General features: G+C 46.4%; 1 protein-coding gene across 6 annotated transcripts in view; it reads left to right on the top strand.

The window, feature by feature from the left end:
* LOC119976738 overlaps positions 1-27349 on the top strand; it is a 489950-nt gene that overhangs the window by 292110 nt on the left and 170491 nt on the right. For 3 of the 6 annotated variants that reach the window (XM_038817468.1, XM_038817467.1, XM_038817469.1), the window contains exons 2-3: positions 5398-5473; positions 8224-8332. In XM_038817468.1, the coding sequence (XP_038673396.1) occupies positions 5398-5473; positions 8224-8332 (185 nt within the window). Of the gene's footprint in view, positions 1-953; positions 1041-1481; positions 1566-5397; positions 5474-8223; positions 8333-27349 lie in introns of those variants that run through there. The other 3 variants (XM_038817471.1, XM_038817470.1, XM_038817472.1) reach the window with 3 other exon arrangements.

Raw genomic sequence — 27349 nt, 5'->3', positions numbered from 1 at the left:
CCCTTGATGCCAGTTTTTCTGGCGTGAAAGGCCGCAGTTTTTACGATGGCATAGGGACATAGTCCCAAAAATGGAGAATCCAGCCCAATATACTTTCTTCCCAGCGGTGGTGTTCCAGTGACCAGTGGTTTTAGCACTGCTGTCCTGCACAGCAATACTAAGTTGGCCCTTCTTAGCAAACTCAACCTGTTTGATGACTGAATCACGTAAGCAGATGCAAGTCCCACCAGATGCTAGCACGGTGAATCCAGCCCTCACTCTCACAATGCTTTACCTTGCGTGAAAATCACTCATAGTTTCCCCTGTGCCGAAATTGATTTGTATAATCTCCATATATTGAAAAAAATATTGAATTATATGGATCTTTCCTTGCAGAAGAATGAATATTTAAAATGCTAACACATGGCAATTCACCACAACCAGAGGTTTCAAATCTCCTGTCACTGCTTGGCTTTCTGGCTTCCTGGTCACTGTCTCAGAAATCATTCAACAATGTACCACTCATAATTTTTACAATGTTTTGTTTGGGGAGTTCTCTGTAAATTGAGAGTATAATTTTGGGAATCCCTAGTTTGCTGTCGGACTGTGTGCTGTCAGCTGAATCGTTCTTAATATGCAAGGTAGTTCAGAGACTTGTGCGCTCCCTCAACAAGTGTTTGAACATTCTTGTACGCCACTGTGGTGCTGAACGTCTCTGGGCTCACTGTGGCTAAACAATGAAATATTCGCGCGATTGCCAGCCTGGGTAAATAGGAGAAGCACATTTCTGACCCCACAAATATTGAGACGGAGTCTGTAGGTTGCCTAGCAACACAACACACAGCCAATTACATACACCGAGGCTGTGGGCTCCCTTTGTTGCTTCAGATTGAGGCACAGGTCTCAGCCCTATTGAGCCTCTCTGTCTTTGTTATTTTGTTATTTTGCTATTTAAAGTTTATTATGAGGGTTGTTTAGAATTTGGTGGTCTGAACGTGACTTTTCATTTTGTAAGATAACTCCGCAATCGATGTTTGCTGATTCAATCTGAAAGCCTCATGGTGACATAAATGCTGTATTTTGTGGCTTAATCTTTGCAATAGCGTCCTGTTTACTGTATACTTTAAATCAATATTGTTTCTCAGTGTTTCAGAAGATTTGCTGTTTTATTAGAGTGTGTATGCTGTGTAGGGGATAACATTCATATTTTAATGAATAAACGAATTACTCCATTTTTATTTAGTACCTTTACAAGATTTTTGCGTCTGAATTCCGCAACCCTGCCCTATATTCTGAGAAAACTGAAACGAATGGCCATGAGTGTATACTTATACCTTTATTTGTATTTATTATTTTATCTGTCGCATTTTTATGCTGATAATAATACATAGGATGATGGTGTCTTCTTCTTCGTCAATCGCTTGCTAACGAGTATGATTATCCATTTAAGAAACTCCGTATTACTGGTCATGGGTTCTGTGGGTCCTTGCGTGGCTGATGAGCCCAATCCTAGGGCTGCATCTTCCACCGCACACTTGACAGGTGTTTCCGGGAGGTGGGACCCGTCCTTGGACTCTAGATCGCAGGTATTTCTTTATCAGGCTCCTTTTCTGGGCATCCTCTTGCTGCTGGGTGACCTCGAAGAATTCTGCTCCTTCAATCGATAGGTTCTTCCAAGTAGATCTCTGCTGAACAAGGGTCTCCCAGGTGTTGATATCTCTGTTGCATTTCTTGAGGGAAGCCTTCAGGGTTTCTTTGAAATGCATCCTTTGTCATCCACTTGTTCAGTTGAAGATAGATATGTCAGACTTCAATTTATGTGGTCATTACAATAACTGTGGTCGTCCAGTAAAATGCCTGGAAACTTTGCTGAGAACCAAGCATGCTCAGTCTGAGTCTTATATCTGAGTTTCCAGTGGCCTTTTGCTGAGGCTGCAGACTTTGCCGCCTTAAACAAGGTCACTGGCTGAACTGGTAATGCACTGAGTTCCAGTTCCCTTGGCTATGGGACACACAAATCCAGGTCAGTACAGCAAGTCAGATGAAGCATGCTGACGAGTATCCAGAAGGGCACAAGTATGCCTGTCAAACCAAGATTGGAACCTAAAGCCCAGAAGAAACTGCTGTCAAAAATAGGCATGATTAACCCCAGAACAAAAAGGGCTGAGTGGGGCTACATATATGTTTTTACTGAAGGGATAGGAACTAGAATAGGTGCTAGAACTTTCATCGCTAGTGCCAAGGTAGGTGCCTCAGATGTTCCCAGCATGGAGCAAGGATCTGCTGCCCGTGTGCAAGTGAGTGCACTCCAAGTGTCAGTGTGTACTCTGGCAGGGAATGTGCTGGAGAACACTCGTGGATGCAGCCCCAGTGTAACTACCATGGCCAGATTAAACACAAGGCCATTGTATTTTGTAATATAGGATGTGGGGAATGGGATTTAACTGCACATGGGGAGTCCTGTGGTTCTGGTTGTACCGCTTCAAGAACACTGGAGAATGGTCTCTGGGCTTGGCAAAACTTAAGTGATGTTCCAATAATTAAACGGCATTGGATAGGGGGTGCCGCATTTTGTCAGCAGTGAAAGCTCCTTTGGTCTAATATTGCTATGGAGGTGGAGTTTGGAGTTTGAACCATGAAAGGCAAAACTGAGATCTGGCAGAACTAGGAAACATTAGGGGGAAATTAGGAGTCTACCATTTAAGACTGAGATTAGGAGAATTTTTTTCTCTCGGAGGATTGTTAGTCTGTAGAATTATTTTACCCAGTGGCGCAGTGGTGGCAGGGTCATTAAAGATATTGAAGGTTAATTGAACAGACTGTGTTTGATGAGAAAGGGAGTCACGGGTTATGGCGGATAGATCGAAAAGTGGAGTGGAGGCCACAATCAGATCAGCCATGATCAGGCTTGAGGGGCTGAATAGCCTCCTCCTGCTCTTAAGTCTTGAGTTCTTGTGGTATTAAAGTTTGGCTCACTGGTGAATTCTCAATATATGTCAGCAGGTAGGGGAGGGGCTGGGTATAGACCTGACAATACTAGATTGGAAATACTTGTATCTAACAGCACTGGATGTGCAAGTGCCATATCTAACAGCATTGGATGGACAAAAGACCTTTCTGCCAACACTGAATGGGCAAGATCCATATCCAACTGTCCTGGATTGGCAAGACCCATATCTAACAGCACAGTATGAGCAAGACCCATATCTTAACAGGACTGGATGGGCAAGATCCATATCTAACATCACTGGATGGGCAAGTCCTTTATCTAACAGCACTGGATGGGCAAGGTCCCTATCTAACAGCACTGGATAGGCAATTTCTTTATCTAACAGCACTGGATGGGCAAGGTCCCTATCTAACAGCACTGGATAGGCAATTTCTTTATCTAATAGCACTGGATGGGCAAGATCCCTATCTAACAGCACTGGATGGGCAAGGTCCATATCTAACAGTACTGGTGGGGCAAGGTTCCTATCTAACAGCACTGGATGGGCAAGATCCCTATCTAACAGCACTGGATGGGCAAGGTCCATATCTAACAGTACTGGTGGGGCAAGGTTCCTATCTAACAGCACTAAATGGGCAAGGTCCATATCTAAAAGTACTGGTGGGGCAAGGTTCCTATCTAACAGCACTAAATGGGCAAAGTCCATATCTAACAGCACTGGATGGGCAAGGTCCCTATCTAACAGCACTGGTTTGTGTCTTTTCTTAAGGGGCCCCTTGAAGATTGAATATGCTATTTTGTGATCAGTTCTGGACCTGTCGTCTGTATGTATCTGTACCTCCGTATCTCGCACATACCTAATATAAATGTAACCTGTTTAATTACCATCAATAGAAATGATGAGTAGGACTTTATTTGGATAAAGTGGTCACATTAAAATGAGGAAAAATTCTATGCATAAGTTAAATTCCGGTACTGAACCAGGTGTCAGTAGATATATTGGGTTTTTTAAAATGCTATTCACCCGTTTCTTGCTTTAAAACATAGTTAAACTTTTATAGAGTCTCTGGGCATAGACTGGCTATTTTGGATTCTCAACAAATTTCTCAACAGAAATTTAGTGAAAAATATGTTAATTATAACTTCCAGGGGACTGTTGAAGTAAGTAGGAATGTTTATTTGGTATTTGACATCACGGAAGCCCACTTGTTTTCTCATTCTGTTGAAGTATATATTTTGCCTGTTTAACAGTGAATTATTATTCTCGTTCCCTCTGACTAATTGTAGAAACAAAACAAAATTCTCCCCTGTTTACCAACAATTCAATCAGCCCACTTCAGTGGTAATTAATTTTTATTTGAATGTGAATACTCTTTGGATGCTTCACTAAGATTTGCATAATCAGTGTAGAACATTGTCTTGCAAATAGCCTGTCAGCAATACTTTCTCTAAGGAGAACATTTTTTCCAGATAATTGCTGTTAATGATGATCTAAGCTCACCACTAATTTAATTGACCATAGGCCGACCTGATGGCTAATCTTCATTTACCTTTCTTTGCTTTATTCACTTGAAGGAGAAAAACTCACAAATGTATTACTGTATTAGAAACCAGGGATGCGATCTACTGGCCGCGTTGCAACAGAGATCGACCCGGCTCGCCATGCCCCACGACGTTGCGATCTGAATCCTGCCCATTGCGGGCGGCATTCAGTATTTTGCAAATCTGCTCGTCTCACCCTAATATGCGCTCTCCTGGTCTACCCAAGGTGTTGGGATCTAACGCCTTCACCTCGGAGACATCAGGCGAGCGCTTTCAGTGCTGGTCTCCACAAATGGGGACTAGATGGAACGGCACTTGTGGAGGTCTGCCAGAGGATCGGAGGCCCCCAGGTGCTTGCCCTCTGGGCAGGGTGGAATCCTGGCACTTCCACCTGGGTGCTAGCCTGACACTGCTAAGGTGCCCAGGTGGCATGTTTACCACGGCAAGGATTGGGCCCAGGGGGCTGCCCTGCGCATGTGAGGTTGGATGCGTGTTGGGTGGGGGGTTCCCGAGGTACTCCTTATAGGTGAGTTGGGGCTTTGGGGGTCATGTCAGGATGGAGATGGTGGGTCAATGGCCTCCCGATCTCTTCCTGCGTGGAGATGTTCTGGCGAGCAGAGCTCCTCAGTGCAGGAAACGGGATGAAGTGCGGCCTCGGCAGAGCGATCCCCACTGAGGCTCAGAATTGAAACACAGTTCCGATCGCCAGCATGGTGTTTCACGGTGCTGTGAGCACAGGGAACACCCGGCTCAACCGCTCTTCACAAGACTCTGTTACAATTTGGTTAGATTGCGCTCTAGATTTTTCCACTGAAGCATGGTTTCTCACCATCATTTACTAACTGTTTAGATTAAAGGAAGTTGACTGAACTAATAAATACTTTTGTCTACACCATTGTATAAAAACTTATTTTCTTTTCTTCAAGAAAACTTCAGACATCTTCCTCCTTCAGCAAATTTAAAAGAGCAGCTGCTCCTTTCCTATTATGAACTAGCTGACCAGTAAGTGTTTTAACTTACCAACTAGAACTGCTTTATTGTGTTGAATCCAAAATCCTTTGAGGCACAGAATTAATATGAAAATATGTCAGAATTATAATCCAATATTGGATCAAAACATCACATTCATTGTAAATAATTACTCTTCTTCGCAAATTTAGTGTCATATATTATATATTAGAAATGCTGAATGTTAGCAGCATTTTAAATGTATTGAATTTGTAGGCATAATATTTTGCACCAGGCAATGACCACCTCTAACAAGAAAGAATCCTACCATCTCCCCTTGTCACTAAATAGCATTACTATCGTTGAATCTCCCACAAACATCATGGGGCGTTACCATTGACCAAAAACTGAACTGGACCAGCCAAGAGCTACAGAAGCAGCCAGAAGCTGGGAATTCTGTGGAGAATAACACACCTCTTGACTTCAAGGCCTGTCCTGTCCATCTGGTATAATCCTCAATTCCATTTTGGTGCCATATCCCCATAACCGTTCATTCCTTACTGATTAAAAATCTCTCTATCTCAGCCTTGAACATACTTAACGACACCGCCTCTACAGCCCTCTAGAGTAAAGAATTCCACAGATTCACTACCCTCGGAGAAAGAAATTCTTCCTCATCTTTGTCTTAAAATCCCTTACTCTGAGATTATGCTTTTTGATCCTAGACTCTCCCACCAAGAGGGAACATCAACTCAGTATTTACCTTGTCAAGTCCCCTGTGAATCCTATGTGCTTCAAAAAGGTCACCTCTCATTCTTCTAAACTCAAATGAGTACAGGCCCAACCGACGCAACCTCTCCTCATAAGAAAATTCCTCCATACCTGCGATCAACCCAGCGAACCTTCGCCGGATGACCTTCAATGTTGGTATATCTTTCCTTGGATAAAGGGACCACGACTGTTTACAGTATTGCAGGTGTGGTCTAACTAGTGCCTTGTATAGTTTTAGCAGGACTCCCTATTTTTATACACCATTCCCTTTTGAATAAAGACCAACATTTCATTTGCCTTTCCAATTACCTGCTGAGCATGCAAGCTAGTTATGGACGAGGACCTAAAAAAAACAAACAAGTTTTGATGAATGTAATCAACCTGACTCTAAAAATGAAAAATGATCATGGGCAATTTAAAATTGGCACTGCCTGAAAATCACGACAAAAACCCACAGTTGATACCACCTAGCCAACCCCTCCTAAAGATCAAGCAAGGTTAACTCCCAGACCCTTTTCTAGTAAGGTGGAATTCTAACTCAAAAACTATTAGCTAAATGTTTTGGAGGACTGTTACTGCAAGTGAAGTGATTGGGGGGGGGGGGGGGGGGGGGGGGGGGGGGGGGGGTGAGAAGCATTCATGTGAAGTGGTGACTTAATGATGAAATCCTCTTGCTATCAGCCGCTGTTGTTCCAATGGTTTTCTTTCAAGGTGAAATTATATGGGTTACACCTTAAAACCATCAGATTCCCAGACCTGAAATCACATTTTTGGCATTCCAGTATCCTGCTGTATGTTGGCTTTTTTCTGCCATGGCCCCGTTAGACCTTGTTTCAGTGGGCAAATGAGGGTACCTCAAGGCATCATCCCCAAAAGGTATCTATGCATTTTAAAGAAACTAAACCTATTTCAATTGAGTTAAGCTGCCAGCTCAGACTATAGTCCCCTGATGATTTTGAATGTGCAGTCTCTACAGCTTGGGCTTGTGGAAAGCCTAGTACAAGCAGGAGATGGCCTATTTCTGTGACCAGCATCTAACTAACAAAACTTGCAACTTTGGTTCACAACAGGCTTGATGTGGAAATCTGACCCTCAGTTATTTTTATATGTCCTCATGTATTTTGATGTGGTTTAAAGAGTTAGGCATCCAAACAAACCTAGAAACAAACACTGGGCCAGAATTTACTGCAAAAAATGTTGTGTGGCTAATGGCTATTTATACTCAATCAAACAGCAACTTCAGGCAATTGAAAATGTGCAGTTAAACATGAAAATCTGGAATTGAGAATTGTATTGCCCATTTGAGTGCTGTGCTAAAACAGCAGCTTGATGTCTTTTTCCCCATTTAAATGTATGGAGCGATGGAAAGGTCCTTTAGTGACGCTCTAGTTAAGAAGTAAACTCACAACAGAAAGTTACAACTTGTCCAATTTAGTCTAAGTAACCTTTTAATGGTGTGATGAGCTTTGTCAGATAATCTCCAGAGCTGATAATTAGTCTGGAGGCTCATTCCTTTTAATCATTGTTATAACCAAAATTTTAGTTTTAAGATGTTTTGCTTCATCTACCTTCTCTCTGTCTCTTCATCCAACCATTCCTTCCCCTTCTATTTTACATTCTACAGCTGATTTGAGGCTGAATTGACTATTCTAATTTACCTGGTTCAGATTCTGGGCAGTTCATTGACAATACTGAAATGTGATTGGTTTTAGAGATGCATTCTTGCTTGACCTCTTTACATTGCTCTGTAGAGGGCACTGCACTGTTTATATCTCCAATTTCCAACGAATTCCAGTGAAAAAGCTCATGGAAATTAATTAGGGAAAGTGTAAGTCAAATGAATGGTGGCTACCATCTGTTCAGCAGCTGCAGTAAATTCTGGCCCTATCTTTTTCACATTGGGCAGTCCCATTTACCCACTGGGCTATCTTTGAGGCTTATAAATACTTCCATAGCTGAAACTTTGTTTATTAGTCACAGTCTTTAAAACAGTTATGACACAAAGTATTTTCTTGTTTTAATTGAATGTTCAGGCCCGAGTCTGAGGCAGTAATGACAAACTGGGTCACTGAGGCGTGCAAGATACTGAAACACAATGGAGAACCACCACTGTTTACCAAACAACTGCTTTCACCTAGAAAGGTAAAATCTACTCGCATGATATTTAATTCAACCACGCTAATAATGCAACATTTTAGGAGTTGTGCGGCCACTTGCTGAAGAAACATGAAGCAGAGATGCAGTATTTACACAAAAAGCTAAACTCAGTGCCTGCAAGAAGAATAATATCAGGGCAGTGGGCTTTTTTCAGCTGGGAAAAGGTGGTATGTTTATAATGTATAACTCTATGGTCTTCCTCTTTGGAACCTTCTGTTGGGTTTTTACTTACCTTGTTGTGAGTAACTAAATAATTAAACCTTCATTTTGGTCTTATTCAAGCATGGGACCTACTTTTCCAACCAGAGCAATCTATTTCACCATAATTGGAACATGCAGAAATCAAGTGGAATATTTTTGCTGGATCTCTGATTAATTATTCTGGCCTGCAAACATCCTGCTGCCTGTCTACTTCTCAGGCAGTGTCTCAGGTTCGACGATGTTTGTTTCTATTCTGGTTTGTTGGCTTCTGAGATGGCTGATAAGTCCCATGCGCAGTCTGCAGGCTCTGCCACAAGTGGAGCAGACAGTGCTTGAAGGGCTGGATATAAGGATTGTTTGGAGGTTTCCACACTCGTCTCAGATGACTCAACGTGGTGTCTGGACATTCCTGACTATTTGTTTGGTGGCTTCCTGAATGCAACTGCTCCATTTTGGTTGGTCAGGGACTTCCATGAGTTGGTGGGGATGTTTGACCTCTTCAAGGACATGTCTAAAGAACGTCCTTTGGCCTCCTGGCAATTTCCTGCCATGACAGAATTTCAGGTAGACCAGTTGCTCCAAGAGTCTGGTGTCAGGCACATAAATGACATCCAGCCCAAAGGAATTGGTTTTGAGTGTTTAGTCCCTTGATGCTGGGCATGGTGCCCTGGGAGAGGAAACTGCTGTTAGACCATCTTTTGTTCTTCTGGATTTGGAGCATCTTTTGAAGGATCTTTTATTGGTGGTGCCTCATCAATGCTTTGAGGTGCCTGACATAGGTTGATCAAATCTCTGATGCATATAGGCGTGCAGGTTCACTGCTTCTTGGTAAACCATGATTTTAGTCTCAGGTTTGAGAACCTGGTCCTTAAATGCTCATTTCCTCATTTTGCCAAAGGCTCTGGAGTTGTTGTGAAGGAAATCAAAGTTAGATGTCACAAGAAAGCAGGTAAGTGATTGCTTTGAGTATTTTTCCATCTGGCTTTCAAAACGGTGGTCATTTATTCGTAATTGTATTACAAGATTTTATTAGCAAGGCTTATTAAGAGTAGGAGGCCGTTTAATTATTAAATTAATGTGTTGTAGCTGCAGTATGTAGATACTGATGGAATCCAATGTGATCCAAGGTAACCACATCTGCAGTAAGTATCTGCGGGGTCAAGGAACTTCAGCTCAGAGTAAATGAGGTGGAGGCCGAGCTACAGACACTGTAATGCAATGCATCAGGGAGGGAGAAAGCTACCAGGCATATTATTTCAGAAAACAGTCACGCACACCCCTAAGGATAGGGTCTTCTGATTTAGTCAGTGTTCAGGGACAGGAGGGTGTGATGGTGGTTGAGGCAGGTGAGGGGATTGTAAAGGTAGAAAAAGTGGAACTCAGCTCTTGGAAGTGTCCAATCGCTTCAAGTTTCTTGCAACTTGTATCAAGGGGAATGAGGACTGCAAGATTGAAGAGCGAACTGACCATGGCACCATGGTAAAGGAAGTCATTCACGTGGGGGAGTAAATAAAAATGTTGTGGTAGGAGCAGACCCTCTTATGGACTGATCTGATTAATACTACGTCCCTGTATGCTTCACCCGATGCCGGTGTCTATGTATTTGCATTGTGGACCTTGTGTTGCCCTAGTATGTAATTTCTTTTTCTTTTCTTTCTCATGTACTAAATGATCTGTTTGAGTTGCTCGCAGAAAAATACTTTTCACTGTACCTCGGTACACAGTCAGGGAAATATAATTAGTTCTCTGCAGCTCAGAGTGTGAATCTGGGCAGCTTTATTCCCTGGTGCCAGTGTTCAGGACATCTGCTCTGGGCTAAGGAGAAAATGCAGTTGTCATGGTCTACATGGGTACTAACAACCTAGATAGGATTAGGAAAGAATTTCTGCACAGGGATTAAGAATCAGTAAGAATAAACAACAACACCTCCTCCACAATAGTCCTCAATACACTGGCCCCGCAAGACTGCGTACTAAGCCCCCTACTATACTGCCTGTACACACAAGACTGTGTGGCAGAATTTGGTTCCAACTCCTACTACAAGTTTGCTGATGACATGACAATAGTGGGCCGGATCTCAAATAACAACGAGTCAGAATACAGGAGGGAAATAGAGAACCTAGTGGAGTGGTGCAACAACAACAATTTATCCCTCAATGCCAGCAAAACTAAAGAGCTGGTCATTGACTTCAGGAAGCAATGTACTGTACACACCCCTGTCAGCATCAACGGGGCTGAGGTGGAGATGATTAACAGCTTCAAATTCCAAGGGGTGCACATCACCAAAAATCTGTCCTGGTCCACCCACGTCGACGCTACCACCAAGAAAGCACAGCAGCGCCTATACTTCCACAGTAACTCTTACCAACTTTTACAGATGCACCATTGAAAGCATCCTATCTGTCTGCATCACAGCCTGGTATGGCAACTGCTCGGCCCAAGACAACAAAAAACTTCAGAGTCGTGAACACAGCCCAATCCAACACACAAATCTGCCTCCCATCCATTGACTCTATCTACACCTCCCACTGCCTGCGAAAGCAGGCAGCATAATCAAAGACCCCTCCCACCCATCTTACTCACTCTTCCAACATCTTCCATCGGGCAGGAGATACAAAAGTCTGAGAACACGCACAAATAGGTTCAAAAACAGCTTCTTCCCCGCTGTTACCAGACTCCTAAACGACCCTCTTATGGACTGATCTGATTAATACTACGTCCCTGTCTGCTTCACCCGATGCCGGTGTCTATGTATTTGCATTGTGGACCTTGTGCTACCCTAGTGTGTAATTTCTTTTTCTTTTCTTTTCTTTTTCATGTACTAAATGATCTGTTTGAGCTGCTCGCAGAAAAATACTTTTCACTGTACCTCGGTACACGTGGCAAAGAATAAATCCAAATCCAAAGAGCAACTACGGGTTAAATTACGAAGCAGAACCTGAAAGGTAGCAATCGCTGGATTATTAACTGAGCCATAAGTAAATTGGCACAGTGTAAATAAAATTAGAATAATAAATGTGTAGCTCAAAGACTAGTGTGGGATAAATGGATTTCAATTTCGGGCCACTAGCACCTGTACTGATGGACTTTACACAAAATGTGCGGGGACCATTGTTCTGGTCAAACTAGGGTAGCCAAGAGAGTTTTAGACTAAATAGTCAGGGAAAGGATTATGTCAGAGGAGATGTGGTACATCAAAGGGAAATGATGAGGTATTAGTGGAGTGTAGCAATTTGAATAATGATAACTGGAGTGTGGCAGGAAGGTCAGAGTGTACACGCTTCAGAGTGAACCAACAGATAAGGGCAAGAATGCATTAATGGTATATAGATAGAGGCTGGGATTCTTTTAGAAACTGCCTCGACCTGTCAATCAAAAAGCATTTAGGAGGCATTGGTACATGAAATTAAATGTAAACAATGTAGTTCAAAGCTTTTAGCCTTCGAGGCATTTAGAAACTCCTCAATACTTCAAAGGACAATTAAATTGGCTGTGAGAACCCACTTCAGATGTTTCCACCAAAGGGATTACTTTTACCTTCATCTCACAGATCTTTGAATTTGGCATACTGACAGACTGTTTAAAGCATTTAAAGGCTGCAGATAGGGAGAACAGCCAAACAACCCCATCTCAGGGTACACCGCTGACCTGAGCCCCTCCAGCCAGCAAAAGCCCCTCTGACCCCACCTCTCGTGAAGGACCCCTTTGGCACCCTGGAGGCAATTAGAGAGAGGGTACTCACTGCCTTTCCATCCTTTGGACTGCAAGCTGCCTGTTTTTAAATACTTGCATCAAATCACACCCACATGGCTTCAGTCGGGGTTGGGGGGGGGGGGGGAGGGTGAAGCGACAGAGGCAACACTTGAATTGGGCTTCCAACCTATTAATAGCATTCAGATTAATGTTGATGAGCGCTTTGCATTTTCCCTCCAACACAAGGTGGGAAACCATTTATGCCCAGCACGGCGGGCAGGGAGACTTGTGACAACCGGTGCCAACCCTGATTTTGGCCCAACACGGCTAACGGGCAGCCCTGGAGAATCCTGGCCTAAAAATTTCCACAAAGTATTTAAATGAGAAAAGAATAACAAATACGAGTGTTGCTCCTTGAAAGATTGAGTCTGGGGAATTGATAAAGGAAAGCAAAGAAATGATGGAGGCGTTGAACAGATATTTTGTGTCCATCTTCACAGTAGAAGACATATGAAGAACGTACTAAATCAAGAGGTGAAAGCGAGGAAGTTCAAACCAATTACCTTCATCGGGGAAATGGTGCTGGGAAAACTATTAGACCTGAAGGCTGACAGGTCTGAAGGATTATATGGCCTTTGGAAGGAGGAGTTTAGGCACAGACTATTTTCTAAATGGGGAAATGCTTAGGAAATCAGAAGCACAAAGGGACTTGAGAGTCCTTGTCAATTCTCTTGAGGTTAACGTGCTGTTAAGGCGGCAAATGCAATCTTAGCATTCATGTCGAGAGGGCTAGAATATAAGACCAGGGATGTACATTTTAGGCTGTATAAGGCTCTGGCCAGACCTCATTTGGAGTATTGTGAGCAGTTTTGGGTCCCTTGGAAAGCTGGCCTTGGAAAGGGTCCAGAGGAGGTTCACAAGAATGATCCCAGGAATGAAGAGCTTGTTGTATGAGGAACGGTTGAGGACTCTGGGTCTGTACTCTTTGGAATTTAGAAGGATGAGGAGGGATCTTATTGAAACTTGCAGGATACTGCAAGGCCTGAATAGAGTGGATGTGGAGAGGATGTTTCCACTTGTAGAAAAAAACTAGAACCAAAGGGCACAATCTCAGACTGAAGGGACGATCCTTTAAAACAAAGATGAGGAGGAATGTCTTCAGCCAGAGGGTGGTGAATCTGTGGAGCTCTTTGCCGCAGAAAGCTGTGGAGGCCAATACAGAGTGTCTTTAAGACAGATGGATAGGTTCTTGATTAATAAAGAAATCAGGGGTTATGAGGATGAGAAAAATATCAGCAGACTCGATGGGCTGAGTGGCCTAATTCTGCTCCTATATCTTATGGTCTTATGATCTTCATCAGAGCATCATAAAAGAAGTGGCTACAGAGATAGTAGGTGTATTGGTTCTAATCTTCCAAACTTCCTTACAGTCTGGAAAATAGCCAGTGTAACATCTTTATTCAAGAAAGGAGGGAGACAGAAAGCAGGAACTGCAGGCTGGTTGGCTTAATAATAATAATAGTCTTTGTTAGTGTCACAAGTAGGCTTATATTAACACTGCAATTAAATTACTGTGAAAATCCCCTCGTCGCCAAACTACGGCCCCTGTTCGGGTACACAGAGGGAGAATATAGAATGTTCAATTCACCTATTAGCACGTCTTTTGGAACTTGTGGGAGGAAACCGGAGCACCCGGAGGAAGCCCACGCAGACACAGGGTGAAAGTGCAGACTCCACACAGATAGTAACCCAAGCCGGGAATTGAACCTGGGTCTCTGGTGCTGTGAAGCACCAGTGCTAGCTACTGTGCCACCCATAACTGTCATAGGGAAATTGCTAGAATCCATTCATAAGGAGGGCAGAGCAGGATATTTGGAAAATTATAATGTAATCAACCAGGGTCAACATGGTTTTTTGAAAGCGAAATCATGGCGCATCATTCTCAAGTACTGTGCAGGTCAGGTGATTGTTTGGAAGAGGCCTGCTTGTTGACAGTTCCAAGATGAACTTATGACCTTTTGAAAAAGAAACCGCAGGTCAGTATCCAAAAGTCCCGACAATTTTATAATATATAATAATTTCAGTCTTGAAGGATATGATTCCAATATGCTGCAGCTACTTCATGGTTCTAACTGACTAGGAAATTCCTGCTCTTACCACTCGTCTTCACCGTATCAGATGGATTTACAGGTTGACAATCAATCTGTTTGGCCAAGTCACAAATGCATCTTCCGTATCCATCATGTCCAGGGGTTTGACGCAAGCCTGAAATTTCATGTTCAGAGGTAGAAACACTGCCCACTACGCCACAAGACCTCCTCATCACCCCAAACTAACTTATTCCCCAAGGAAATGTATCGTTGTACTGCTATGTGTAAATGTTAAAAGGCAACACAGTGTTGTGTTTTGCTGTGCGCACTTGTCCCTCATGGCACCAAGGTCCTAGGTTCGATCCCGTCTCTGGTTCACTGTCCGCATGGAGTTTGCACATTCTCCCCGTGTTTGCGTGGGTTTCGCCCCCACAACTCAAAAAGATGTGCAGGGTAAGTGGATTGGGCATGTTAAATTGTCCCTTAATTGGAAAAAATGGATTGGGTACTGTTGGATCTCTGTGTCTATTCATATACCAGTAACTCCACACCACATACAAAATAACAGAGATTCAAGACTGGCTTCTTGGGTAAAAGGCAATTTGCCACCTTTATTTTTGTCAGCTTCTAGTGTCTATTGATAATTTTAAATTTTCACCCAAGCACAGAATTTAGAATGTTCCGACCAGCCCTGCAACAAGCTAATCTGAATGACTGTCTTTCGCAAATACAGATTGTTGAATTCAAAATACAATGACAGCTCATAGTAATTTCTTCAAGTCAAGATACACAGTACAAAAGGACTGTGCAGTTTAAAATAGAACAAAATAGAGATTTGCAAAGCAAGAGGATAGAACAGATTTTAGAGCATAGGTTGAATTGATTCTAGAATGGTTTTCTCGTCCCGATACTAAACCTTTAAGAAGATTACTATCTGTAAAGTTTAGTCCCCTCTACAGCAGTGATTGGTTTTGACTAATCTATAATTCTTTTAATTCGACTGATGTGTCGGTCTGTTAAGTTAAAAGGTGAAACATTTCAATAACTTTCTACTCGATGAAAAGCTTATTCAGCAAAAATTCCTTTCCATGGGGTGATTCTGTGATTACCATGGACATGGAACTGGATCCTAGCCCATCTCTCTAACACAAAGAGTCTTTCTGTCAGTTCGGCCTTGCAAACGTTTGCAGTTTTCTTATCGGATATTTTCTCAAGCCGTCAGCTATTTCTCACTGTTATGGTTGATATATAATAATTTAAAATCTTAGTTATTACGATTTCTTTAAATAATTTCTTCCTTTAACCCCTTTTACCTATAATAAAGGTTAGTTTCTATCATTCACTCTAATTTTTTTTTAAATGTTAGGATACTGGACAAGAACGTCAAATCCTTTTACTTTTTTATAAACTGAGGAAAGGAACCTTAGCTCCAGGAGTGATTCCAGTTAAAAATAGGGCTCATAGAATTCCTACAGTGCAAAAGAATGTCTACAGTGCAGAAGGAGGCCATTAGGCCCATCGTGTCTGCGTCAACTCTCTGAAAGAGCACCCTACCAGGGCCCTATCCCCATAACCCCACCTAACCTTTGGACATTGCAGGGCAATTTAACATGGACCTAACCTTTTTTTAAAAAAATAATTTTTATTGGAATTTTTTGAAAAATATATATCAACAGAACAATAATAATAATAACAATAATAATAAACACCCCCGGCACCCGTAACAACACATGTAGCAAACCCTGCCACCACCCCAAACCCAATAAACAACAAAATAATAAATTAACAATAAGCAAATGAACTTAAACAATACCCCCCTGAGACCCCCCTCCCTTTTCTTCCCCTCCCTCCCTTTTCTCTCCCTCCCTCCCTTTTCTCCCCCCTCCCTCCCTTTTCTCCCCCCTCCCTCCCCCCCCCCTCCCTCCCTTTTCTCCCCCCTCCCTCCCTTTTCTCCCCCCTCCCTCCCTTTTCTCCCCCCTCCCTCCCTTTTCTCCCCCCTCCCTCCCTTTTCTCCCCCCCTGGGTTGCTGCTGCTGCTGACCTAGTTCCTTATCGTTGAGCCAGAAAGTCGACGAAAGGCTGCCACCTCCTAAAGAACCCTTGTACCGACCCCCTCAGGGCGAATTTGACCCTCTCCAGCTTAATGAACCCCGCCATGTCATTGATCCAGGTCTCCACGCTCGGAGGTCTCGCATCTTTCCACTGCAGCAAGATCCTCCGCCGGGCTACTAGGGACGCAAAGGCCAAAACATCGGCCTCTTTCGCCTCCTGCACTCCCGGCTCCACCCCAACCCCAAATATAGCGGGGTTGACCAGCCTGGCTTGACCCTGGACCCTACCACCCTCGACACCGTCCTCGCCACCCCCTGCCAGAATTCCCCCAGTGCCGGGCATGCCCAAAACATATGGGCATGGTTCGCTGGGCTCCCCGAACACCTAATGCACCTGTCCTCACCCCCAAAAAACTTGCTCATCCTCGTCCCGCACATATGAGCCCTGTGCAGTACCTTGAACTGGATGAGGCTAAGCCTCGCACATGAAGAGGAGGAGTTCACCCTCTCCAGGGCACCCGCCCATGTCCCTTCCTCAATCTGCTCCCCCAGCTCCACCTCCCACTTAGCCTTCAGCTCCTCTACCGACGCCTCCTCCACCTCCTGCATCACCTGATAGATGTCAGACACCTTCCCATCCCCGACCCACACCCCCAAAAGCACCCTATCCCTGACCCCCCGCGGGGGCAGCGAAGGGAACCCCTCCACCTGTCGCCTAGCAAACGCCTTGACCTGAAGGTACCTGAACATATTCCCCGGGGCGAGCTCAAACTTCTCCTCCAGTTCACCCAGGCTCACAAACCTCCCGTCAATGTACAGGTCTCTCAACTTCCTAATGCCCGCCCTGTGCCACCCCAGGAACCCGCCGTCCATGTTCCCTGGGACAAACCGGTGGTTCCCCCGCAGCGGGGCCTCCACCGAGCCCCCCACTTGCCCTCTGTGTCGCCTCCTCTGCCCCCAGATTTTGAAGGTAGCCGCCACGATCGGGCTCGTAGTGTACCTCGTTGGAGGGAGCGGCAATGGCGCCGTTACCAGCGCCTTCAGGCTCGTGCCTCCACAGGACGCCATCTCCATCCGTTTCCATGCTGCCCCTCCCCATCCATTACCCACTTACGTACCATAGAGACATTAGCCGCCCAATAGTACCCAGAGAGGTTGGGCAGCGCCAGCCCCCTTCTATCCCTGCCCCGCTCCAAAAAGATCCTCCTTACCCTCGGAGTCCCGTGCGCCCAAACATATCCCAGAATGCTGCTGTTCACCCTCCTAAAAAAGGCCCTCGGAATGAAAATGGGGAGGCACTGAAACAAAAACAAAAACCTCGGGATCACCGTCATTTTAACGGACTGTACTCTACCTGCCAACGACAACGGCAGCATGTCCCACCGTTTAAACTCTTCCTCCATCTGCTCCACCAACCTAGTAAAATTAAGCTTGTGCAGAGTCCCCCAACTCCTAGCCACCTGAACCCCCAGGTACCCAAAACTCCTCACTGCCCTCTTTAGCGGGAGCCTACCAAACCCCTCCTCCTGGTCTCCCGGGTGTACAACAAAGAGCTCACTCTTGCCCAGGTTCAATTTATAACCCGAGAAACTCCCAAACTCAGCAAAAATCTCCATCACCTCCGGCATTCCCCCCACCGGGTCTGCTACATACAGCAGCAAGTCATCTGCGTACAGCGACACTCGGTGCTCCTCCCAACCCCGCACCAGACCCCTCCACCTCCCCGACTCCCTGAGAGCCATGGCAAGAGGCTCAGTTGCCAACGCAAAAAGCAAGGGGGACAGGGGGCACCCTCTGCCTCGTCCCACGGTGGAGCCTGAAGTACTCGGACCTCCTCCCATTTGTCGCTACACTCGCCATCGGGGCCTCGTACAGCAACCTCACCCATTTAATAAACCACACCCCAAATCCGAACCTCTCCAACACCTCCCACAAGTACCCCCACTCAACCCTATCAAAGGCCTTCTCCGCATTCAATGCCACCACAATCTCCGCCTCTCCTTCTGCCGCCGGCATCATTATCACATTTAGTAGCCTTCGCACGTTAGTGTTCAGCTGCCTCCCCTTCATAAAACCCGTCTGATCTTCATGTATCACCCCCGGCACACAGTCCTCTATTCTAGTGGCCAAGATCTTCGCCAGCAACTTGGCGTCCACATTCAGCAGTGAAATCGGCCTATATGATCCGCACTGCAAGGTGTCCTTATCTCGCTTCAGGATCAGGGAAATCAGTGCCCGAGACATCGTCGGGGGCAAAACACCTCCCTCCCATGCCTCGTTAAATGTCCGGACCAACAGAGGGCCCAACAGGTCCGCGTATTTCTTATAAAATTCCACCGGGAACCCATCTGGTCCAGGCGCCTTCCCCGACTGCATGTGGCCAATCCCTCTAACCAGCCCCTCCAACTCAATCGGCGCCCCCAGTCCCTCCACCTGCTCCTCCTGCACCCTTGGAAATCGCAGCCTGTCCAAAAAGCTCTCCATTCCCCCTCCCACCACCGGCGGCTCCGACCGGTACAGTTCCCTGTAGAAGTCCCTAAAGACTCCATTGACCTCTGCCCCCTGCCGCACCACATTCCCACCCCATCCTTCACTCCACCAATCTCCCTAGCCGCGTCCCGCATGTGAAGCTGATGCGCCAGCATCCTGCTCGCCTTCTCTCCATACTCGTAGACCGCTCCCTGCGCCTTCCTCCACTGTGGGCAGCACGGTAGCATGGTGGTTAGCATAAATGCTTCACAGCTCCAGGGTCCAGGGTCCCAGGTTCAGTTCCCAGCTGGGTCACTGTCTGTGCGGAGTCTGCACGTCCTCCCCGTGTGTGCGTGGGTTTCCTCCGGGTTCTCTGGTTTCCTCCCACAGTCCAAAGATGTGCGGGTTAGGTGGATTGGCTGTAATAAATTGCCCTTAGTGTCCTAAAAAATAAGGTTAATTGGGGGGGGGTTACTGGTATAGGGTGGATACGTTGGCTTCAGTAGGGTGATCATTGCTCGGCACAACATCGAGGGCCGAAGGGCCTGTTCTGTGCTGTACTGTTCTATGTTCTATGTGTCTCCGCCTTTCTGGTGGTCAATAAATCAAACCTGGCCTGCAGGCTTCGCCAGCAATCCCTCCTCCGGGGCCTCCGCATACCTCCTATCCACACTCAACAGCTCCCCCACCAGTCTCTCCGTCTCCCTCCTCTCCCTCCTCTCCCTATGGGCTCGGATAGAGATCAGCTCCCCCCTAATCACTGCCTTCAGAGCCTCCCACACCATCCCCACCCAGGCCTCCCCAGTATCATTGACCTCGAGGTACCTCTCGATACATCCCCGGACCCTCCTACACACCTCCTCATCGGCCAACAACCCCACGTCCAGACGCCAAAGCGGGCGCTGGGCTCTCCGCTTGGCCACCTCCGCACTCCAGTCCTGGTAGATGCGCACTACCGAATTCTCCCACTTGCTGCTCCTCACCTTCTTGGCCCATCGCAGCACACACTCCCGGTCACTGAACCGATGGAACCGCACCAGCACCGACGGCGGGGGTTCATTCGCCTTAGGCCTCCTGGCCAGTACTCTGTGGGCCCCCTCCAGCTCCAGGGGCAGATGGAAGGATCCTGCCCCCACCAGCGAGTTCAGCATCACGACCACATAGGCCGGCAGGTCCGACCCCTCCAGCCCCTCCTCGAGGCCCAGGATCCGCAAGTTCTTCCTCCTTGATCGAAACTCCATCTCCTCGAAACGATCTTGCCACTTTTTGTGGAGCGCCTCGTGCATCTCCACCTTCCCCACAAGGGCCGAAACCTCATCCTCGCGCTCAGAGGCCTGTTGCTGCAACTTAAGTATCGCTGCACCCTGAGTTGTCTGGGTCTCCAGCAGCTTACTTGTCGTTACCTTCAGGGATTCCAGCAACTCCACTTTCAGCTCCGTAAAATAGCGCAGAAGGGCCGCCTGCTGCTCCTCCGCCCACTGCCTCCACTCCTCAGGGGCTCCACCGGCCGCCATTTTGTCCACCTTCCCCCGCTTTTCCAGGGGAGCTGCTGCCGTTTTTTTTCTCGCCCCACTCCGGGTCCGCACCATAAATCCCGGGAGGTTTTGCTCTTTATCCACCGGGAATTGTCGAATCAGCGCAGTTTGGGGCCCTTAAAAGAGCCCACAAGTCCCATTAAAGCAGGAGCTGCTGAACGTGCGGCTTAGCTCCGCATAGCCGCAACCGGAAGTTCACAATATACCTAACCCAACGGGCAGAATTCTCCGCTCCCGGGAAAAATCGGGAGGACCGTCGTGAACTCGGCCGAGTTTCATGACGTCCTCGGAGGCCGCTCCTCGCCCCCTATTCTCCCCTCCCAGCGGGGCTAGGAGCGGCACGCCAAGAATGACACGGCCGGTGCGCCTAATGACATCAGCCGCGCATGCACAGGTTGGCCAGCTCCAACCCGCGCATGCGCGGCTGACGTCATGACACTGACGGCACAAACCCGCGCATGCGCGGTGGCCGTCTTTCCCCTCAGCCACCCCGGAAGACGTGGCAGCTTGACCTTGCCGGGCGGCGGAGGGGAAATAGTGCGTCCGATTTGGACGCCGGCCCAAAATTCGGTGGGCACCGATCGCGGGCCTGTCCCCTCCCGAGCACAGTCGTGGTGCTCTTTCCTTGCTAGGCCACCTACAAGCCCCAAACGGGCTTCTCACTCCCGTTTCACGAAGGCAACGACCAGGTGTGTTTGCCGCCGTCGTGAAACGGCCGCGAACAGCAGGCCGCTCCGGGTCGGAGTATCGCCGTTCGCCGTGAAAAACGGCGAGCAGTGATTCCTCCGGGCGGCGGGGGGGGGGGGGATCGCGGTGGGCGCCAGGGGAGCGTGAAATTTGTTGGGGGGCCCTCCCGCAATTCTCCCACCCGGCGTGGGGAGCGGAGAATCGCGCCCAACATCTTTGGACTGTGGGAGGAAACGGAAACACCCAGCCGAAACCCACACAGGCACAGGGACAACATGTCACTTTTTCGCCAGCCGCTCGCCCCATCCGGGCCGGAGAATCGCCGTTTGCCATTTGCGGCGATTCTCCAAGCGGCTCTGCATGATTCACGCACGCTGGTTTTGGGGGGGGGGGGGGGGGGGGGGGGGGGTGGGAGAATCACGTGCGGGGGTCGGGGTGGCATGGCAAGATTCGCTCTGCACCCCGGCAATTCTCCAACCCGGCGGGGGGAAGGGAGAATACCACCCTTTAACTGTTAACTCATACCAACTTCATTCATGCAAAGCTCATCACAGGTCAAAATGCACTTACAGATAAAGTTAGCAAGGACAGGATACTTACTGTCCTCTGGATAGCCATTTCTTGGAAGGACTGCTTGGAGAGAGATAAACCCTTTCAATCATCAGTTGCAACTCCTGCTGTCTTTGGCAGACTAAAATCTAAATTACTTGTTACAGATCTGGCTCTTCCCATTAATTACATCATCTTTATCTCACTCAAATTCTTGATCTGCTTACAGCAAATCCTACATTCATCACAACCTTCAGTGGGCAAGGCAACACAAGTGGTCATTGTAGGGCATAAATTACCAATTTCACAGACATTTGCCCCGTGCCTAAAAATGCTTGTCATAATAGTTATTATGCCATTGGATATTCTGATGAGACCCCTACTGCCTCTTTCAGGACCCCTTAGTGAAGTCTGACTATCCTGATCGATGCAGGCATCAGGCCTTCTCTGATCAGTTTTCCAGTATTAAATCCAACTTAAGAAGCTGCCACCACCATAAAGGTAAGTTAATTATTTAATTTCCCATGAAACCAGAAGGCAAGTTTAATTTATTTAAATTCCCGTGCACCCGAGGAGCAGTCCTTTTTTAAAATAAATGTACAGGATGTGGGCATCGCTGGTTCGGCCAGCATTTATTGCCCATCCCGAGTCCTTCTCACTGCAAATAGCTCCCTTCCCTCCACCACTGCCTTCCTTCCCCTGTACTTAATTGATGCTTTTGCTAGTGAGACAAGCACCCAAAATTAGTTTTTTGAGATGGTGATCTGTTAGTGGGGGCATGTTGGGCAATGGCAGTCCAGCGGGCTCACTGAAAGGATGCCCAAGGCCTGATTTGTTGCCAGCCTTGAAGCTCTCAGTTGGGCTACCAGCCATCTGTGCAGCCTCCATTCTCAGCCCCGATAATCAATACAGATTAATTCTCTCTCTCCCCCTCCCTGATAACGTTGAGAGCTTGCAAGCTAAGGAGCACATAAATTGATAGACACATGTTCACCTTGCAGTAAATTCTATGAGAGCTACTGGCATTTCATTATGCAGCTAGGTTGCATTAAGAGTAATTTGCTGCATGAAGCCCTTTTAGGAGGTCAGTGTACAAGGATTTCAGTTTTAAATTGCATGTTAAGTGCATCCGTTGTTGGAGGTTTGCCAAACAAGAAGTACAACTGTCTGACGACTTGGTCTAATCCAATATTAAATGTATAGCAAATTGACATGGGACATCTTGTGGCATGCAAACATCTTCCTTCTGCCATACTGTTACAGCTTTGTTAGAAATACCTTCTTCAGTATATCTTCTTGGGTTTTGTGAGCACTATTTGCAGCTTCAACCCCGGCCAGGACTTTCTGCTAGACAAATTGTACAGCTATCTGTTGTGAAGAGATGTCTTCTTGCATCGATCTCATGCAGTGCATTCACGTCACCAGCCGTTATTCGGGGGTTCCACTGCTCGGCTGGGGGGGGGGGGGGGGGGGGGGGGGGGGGCGTTATTACTGGCCCACGTACTGAGCTGCCTGTCCAATTTATTCTCTATCACCTTGTTTTACTCCCCTCTGCTCTTTCCCCATAAAGCCTTTGGAAAGGCTGCCAAAATGAGTTTTTTTTCATATTTGGCCATAACTGACTGCATCTCCTGCAACAAAGCATGATATGACTATTAAGTGCAAGGAGATTCCAGAACACCTGGTCAGTTTAAACATGCGTGAATGTGTTTTACCTCTAATTCCTATACACCTTTATTTAATGGGCAGATGTGCTGAATCACTTTGAACCAACTGTAAGAAAAGATGTTGGCAGAAAATTATAATGCTCGGTTACGCTTTGTGTTGTTACTATTTATAGTTTTGTTTTTACAATACTTATCAATGTATTTGAAAAAGTGATTTTGCATTTATACCTCCCTTAAAGCATTTAAAAAAACTAAATATAGCCAAACTGAATTAAATTGAAAGCTCTATGCTTTTTGGTTTCAGAGTCAACATTGCCATATGTGGATCAAAACAATGAAGCACATTTACGTACATAATACTGAGTACGTTAATTCATGTTTAGGAAGATAATTTACCAATTAATAACATTTACCTATAACTTCATGGGAAGAGACCTAGTTATGGAGCTCTTGTTGCCGGGGGGGGGGGGGGGGGGGGGGCCTGGAGAGAGAGATTATGGTTGGGGGAGATCCTGAAAGCGGGTGGAAACAGTGAGGAATTGGAGATGTGGGAGTTGGAGATGTGGTCAGAGATTACAGGGGGGGGGGGGGGGGGGCAAGGTTAGTCAATTGCAGGTGGGAAAGCAAGTGGGCTTGGAAGATATGCTGCTCCTAGCCCACAAGCAGTGGTGTAAATCAGCTTACCTCATTTTACTGTCAGTTTTACAAAAGCCAATGTGTGTAAAAGATAAAATGAGTGCAAAATCATAGATTGTTATGCCACCCTGATCAAGCTCGCAGTCAATTCGAGCCCTTCATGCCCTGGAGTGAATTATCCAATAATTCTTGTAAAAATTCCCAAAGCCTTTGGCCCTTGGCTGCCCAATAATTACCGGGTTTGTAAGTGGAAATACAGTTACTGTTTATTTATAACGAGATAATGATTAAATATGCAGTAAATGAGTAAGTGCAACAGAATAACAAGCTAACCCACTACCCCCTTTAACGGACCCACCCACTACCTACATACACAAGACAAATACACACGGTGGTCGGGGGGGTTAAAATTACAAGGATGAAGGTCAAAAGATAGAGTCTTTGCTTTAAACAGTGGTTCATTAGCACACTTTCCTCACAGCATGCTGGTTGATCAAAGCAGCTGGTAATGGTTTTCTTGTATTCATTCATTCAGCACTCACAAGCAGCAGGCTTTCTTCTGGAGAGACATTAGGGCCTTCAGCTCGAGGTTCACATACAGGCCTATTTCGTTCTTGAGACATTTTCCTCATATCAAACCCTGCTTCAAGCTCATGGTTTGACTTCAGGCCTCTGCAGCCTCCAGAGAAAGCTAGAAAATATGTCAGCCCCCCACAGTGGCCCTCTGAAAAACGTTTAGCTGGATCTTTTTGGAGGGAATTAATTAGAACCCTCCAGTCAGATCAGATCCAATCACCACCTGTGACTGGGCAGAGCACAGCCTTTTGGGCCCATCCATTGGCCACCAGCTAAATCACTCAAAACGAGTCATCACTGACACTGGCCAATCGACAATCACCAGTCCAAGTCAGCACAGCCCTCTGGATCCTGCTGTTTGGATTAAAGGTATAGGGTGCTTTAAAGACATATGTCCACAATCATCCATGGATCAAAAATGCAATGGCAAAAATAAAAGAAAATAGGAATAAAGGAATAAACATGAACAAAAAAGGAGACCCCTTACAAGATACATAGCCTCTTTAAAAGAATTCACTGACTGACCCACAGATTGTGTTTTTAGTCTCTGATTTTGCTCCGTTAAAACCATAATGAAATGAAAAATGAAAATGAAAATCGCTTATTGTCACGAGTAGGCTTCAAATGAAGTTACTGTGAAAAGCCCCTAGTCGCCACATTCCGGCGCCTGTCCGGGGAGGCTGGTACGGGAATTGAACAGTGCTTCTGGCCTGCTTGGTCTGCTTTAAAAGCCAGCGATTTAGCCCAGTGAGCTAAACCAGCCCTAATAATAGTAACATTATAATAATAATCTTAATTATTGTCACAAGTAGGCTTACAATGACACTGCAATGAGGTTATTGTGAAAATCCTCCAGCCTCCACACTCTGGTGCCTGTTCGGGTACACACAGGGAGAATTCCGAATGTCCAATTCACCTAACAAGTCTTTTGGGACTTGTGGGAGGAAACTGGAGCACCCGGAATAGACGCAGGGAGAACCTGCAGCCTCCACACAGGCAGTAACCTAAACCGGGAATCGAACCTGGGTCCCTGACATTGTGATGCAACAGTGCTAAATGACTCCTTTTTAATTTTTGATTTCACCTGCACCCAACCCACCTGTCTGTGTGGTTTCAAATTACTCCATGGGCGGCCTTCTCTGCTCCCGGGAATAAGTGCCCGCGCCGTCGTGAACGCCATCGCACAGGGGGCCAGCATGGCACTGGAGCGGTTCAGGCCACTCCAGCCTCCTTACGCAGCGCCAAATGGGCGCCGTGCCAACCCGCGCATGCGCAGTTGGGCCATGCCATCCTGTGCATGCGTGGGGAATTTCTTACACCCGCCGGCCCCTCACCAAATGGCACCGGTGTTCTGGGGCCGGCCGTGGAAGGAGGTAGACCTGGGGGGGGGGGGGGGGGGGGGGGGGAGAGAGATAGAGGCCGGCCCACCGATTGGTGGGCCCCGATCGTGGGCCAGACCCCATCGGAGGGCCCCCCCCCCCCGCTGGTGAAGGAGCCCCCCTCTTCCCCCCCCCCCACAGGCTGCCCCGCCCCAGCGTTCCCGCAGTTCCCGCCGGCAGCGACCAGGGGTGGACAGCGCCGGCGGGAACCTGTCGTGTCGTGTGGCCGCTTGGCCCATCCGGGCCGGAGAATCGCCGCTCGCCGTTTGCGCCGATTCTCTGAGCGGCCCGCCGCAATTCTCATGCCGCTGGTTCCGGTGAGGGGGGGGGGGGGGGGGGGAGAATCGCATGTGGATGTCGGGGTGGCGTGGCGCGACCCGTGCGGTGCCCCAGCAATTCTCCCACCCGGCGTGGGGGGGGGGAGAATACCACCCCATATCTCTAAATCATAGGTTTGCAAATGTAATTCACATGTTTAATCTGTTGTGTCCGATCAAAAGCAGATTAAAAATAAATTTGGCTAACTAACCATAAGTTTCTGAACTCTGAAGTAATTTTATGAAATTGGTTGAAAAAATAGGTGAGGAATGCTGCTTCAATATATTTTTATTAGTTGGGGATGAAGCAAATTGAATGTGTGATAGTTCGGACTGCATGACTGCCATCAGGCACTGCCTGCCCATTGGTGGATAATTAGGAATTTCATCTATTTTATCTATTTTTTTCTTCAGATTTGATGCACTTAAACTGCAAAATGTAATTGTTTTTGCTTTCCAAAGCAGATTTGTCATCTAACTGGACAGGCTTAAAGCGGATGAGCATTCTGTGCTCATGCACATACATACCAATATATAAAAGTTTGCTTTGTAAAAGTCAAATTGTCCCTCTGTTTATTTGATTGAATGGGATTTCTGCAACTAAGGAAAAAATTATTAAATGAAATATGATCACCATCTGATATGTTTTCCATTTGCTGATTTTGATTTTGTCTGTAAAAAAAAAAATCATGAATCAAATAACTAGCAGTGGAACAAGTAATTTCTTCATGGAGATTGAGTGATTTTAGGTAAAGATTGGAAACACCTTTGCAGCTCAGGATTGATTGAAGCAAGTATAAACCAAAATGGCTTTGGGTGCAGTCTTTGGACAAATCCAGTGGGACAAGGCATCACAGCTGTTAGTCAGATGTAATCTATCAGTAGGTGGGGCAATCTGTTCCATCAATTGAAGAACAAGCAATTCAACTGATTTGCTATTGACAGACTAATAGATATAATGTGCTTTATTGGCCTGACTGGGTACAACATAGGGAAATTGTGACATTACATAATTTAAAAATAGGGGTTTATTAAAATATCATGGTTCCAGTCACAAAGAAATGTTAACGCGCAGAAGAAGAAGGATAAAAGGGATCAGTGTATTCTAGCATCAGCCACTGTCACGATTTGGCTATTTTGTGTTGAATTTCTT

This window comes from Scyliorhinus canicula, chromosome 13 (assembly GCF_902713615.1).
Source record: "Scyliorhinus canicula chromosome 13, sScyCan1.1, whole genome shotgun sequence".
NCBI classification, from domain to species: Eukaryota; Metazoa; Chordata; class Chondrichthyes; order Carcharhiniformes; family Scyliorhinidae; genus Scyliorhinus; species Scyliorhinus canicula.
Note: the sequence above shows the minus strand (reverse complement) of the source record. Positions and strands in the feature narration are given on the sequence as shown.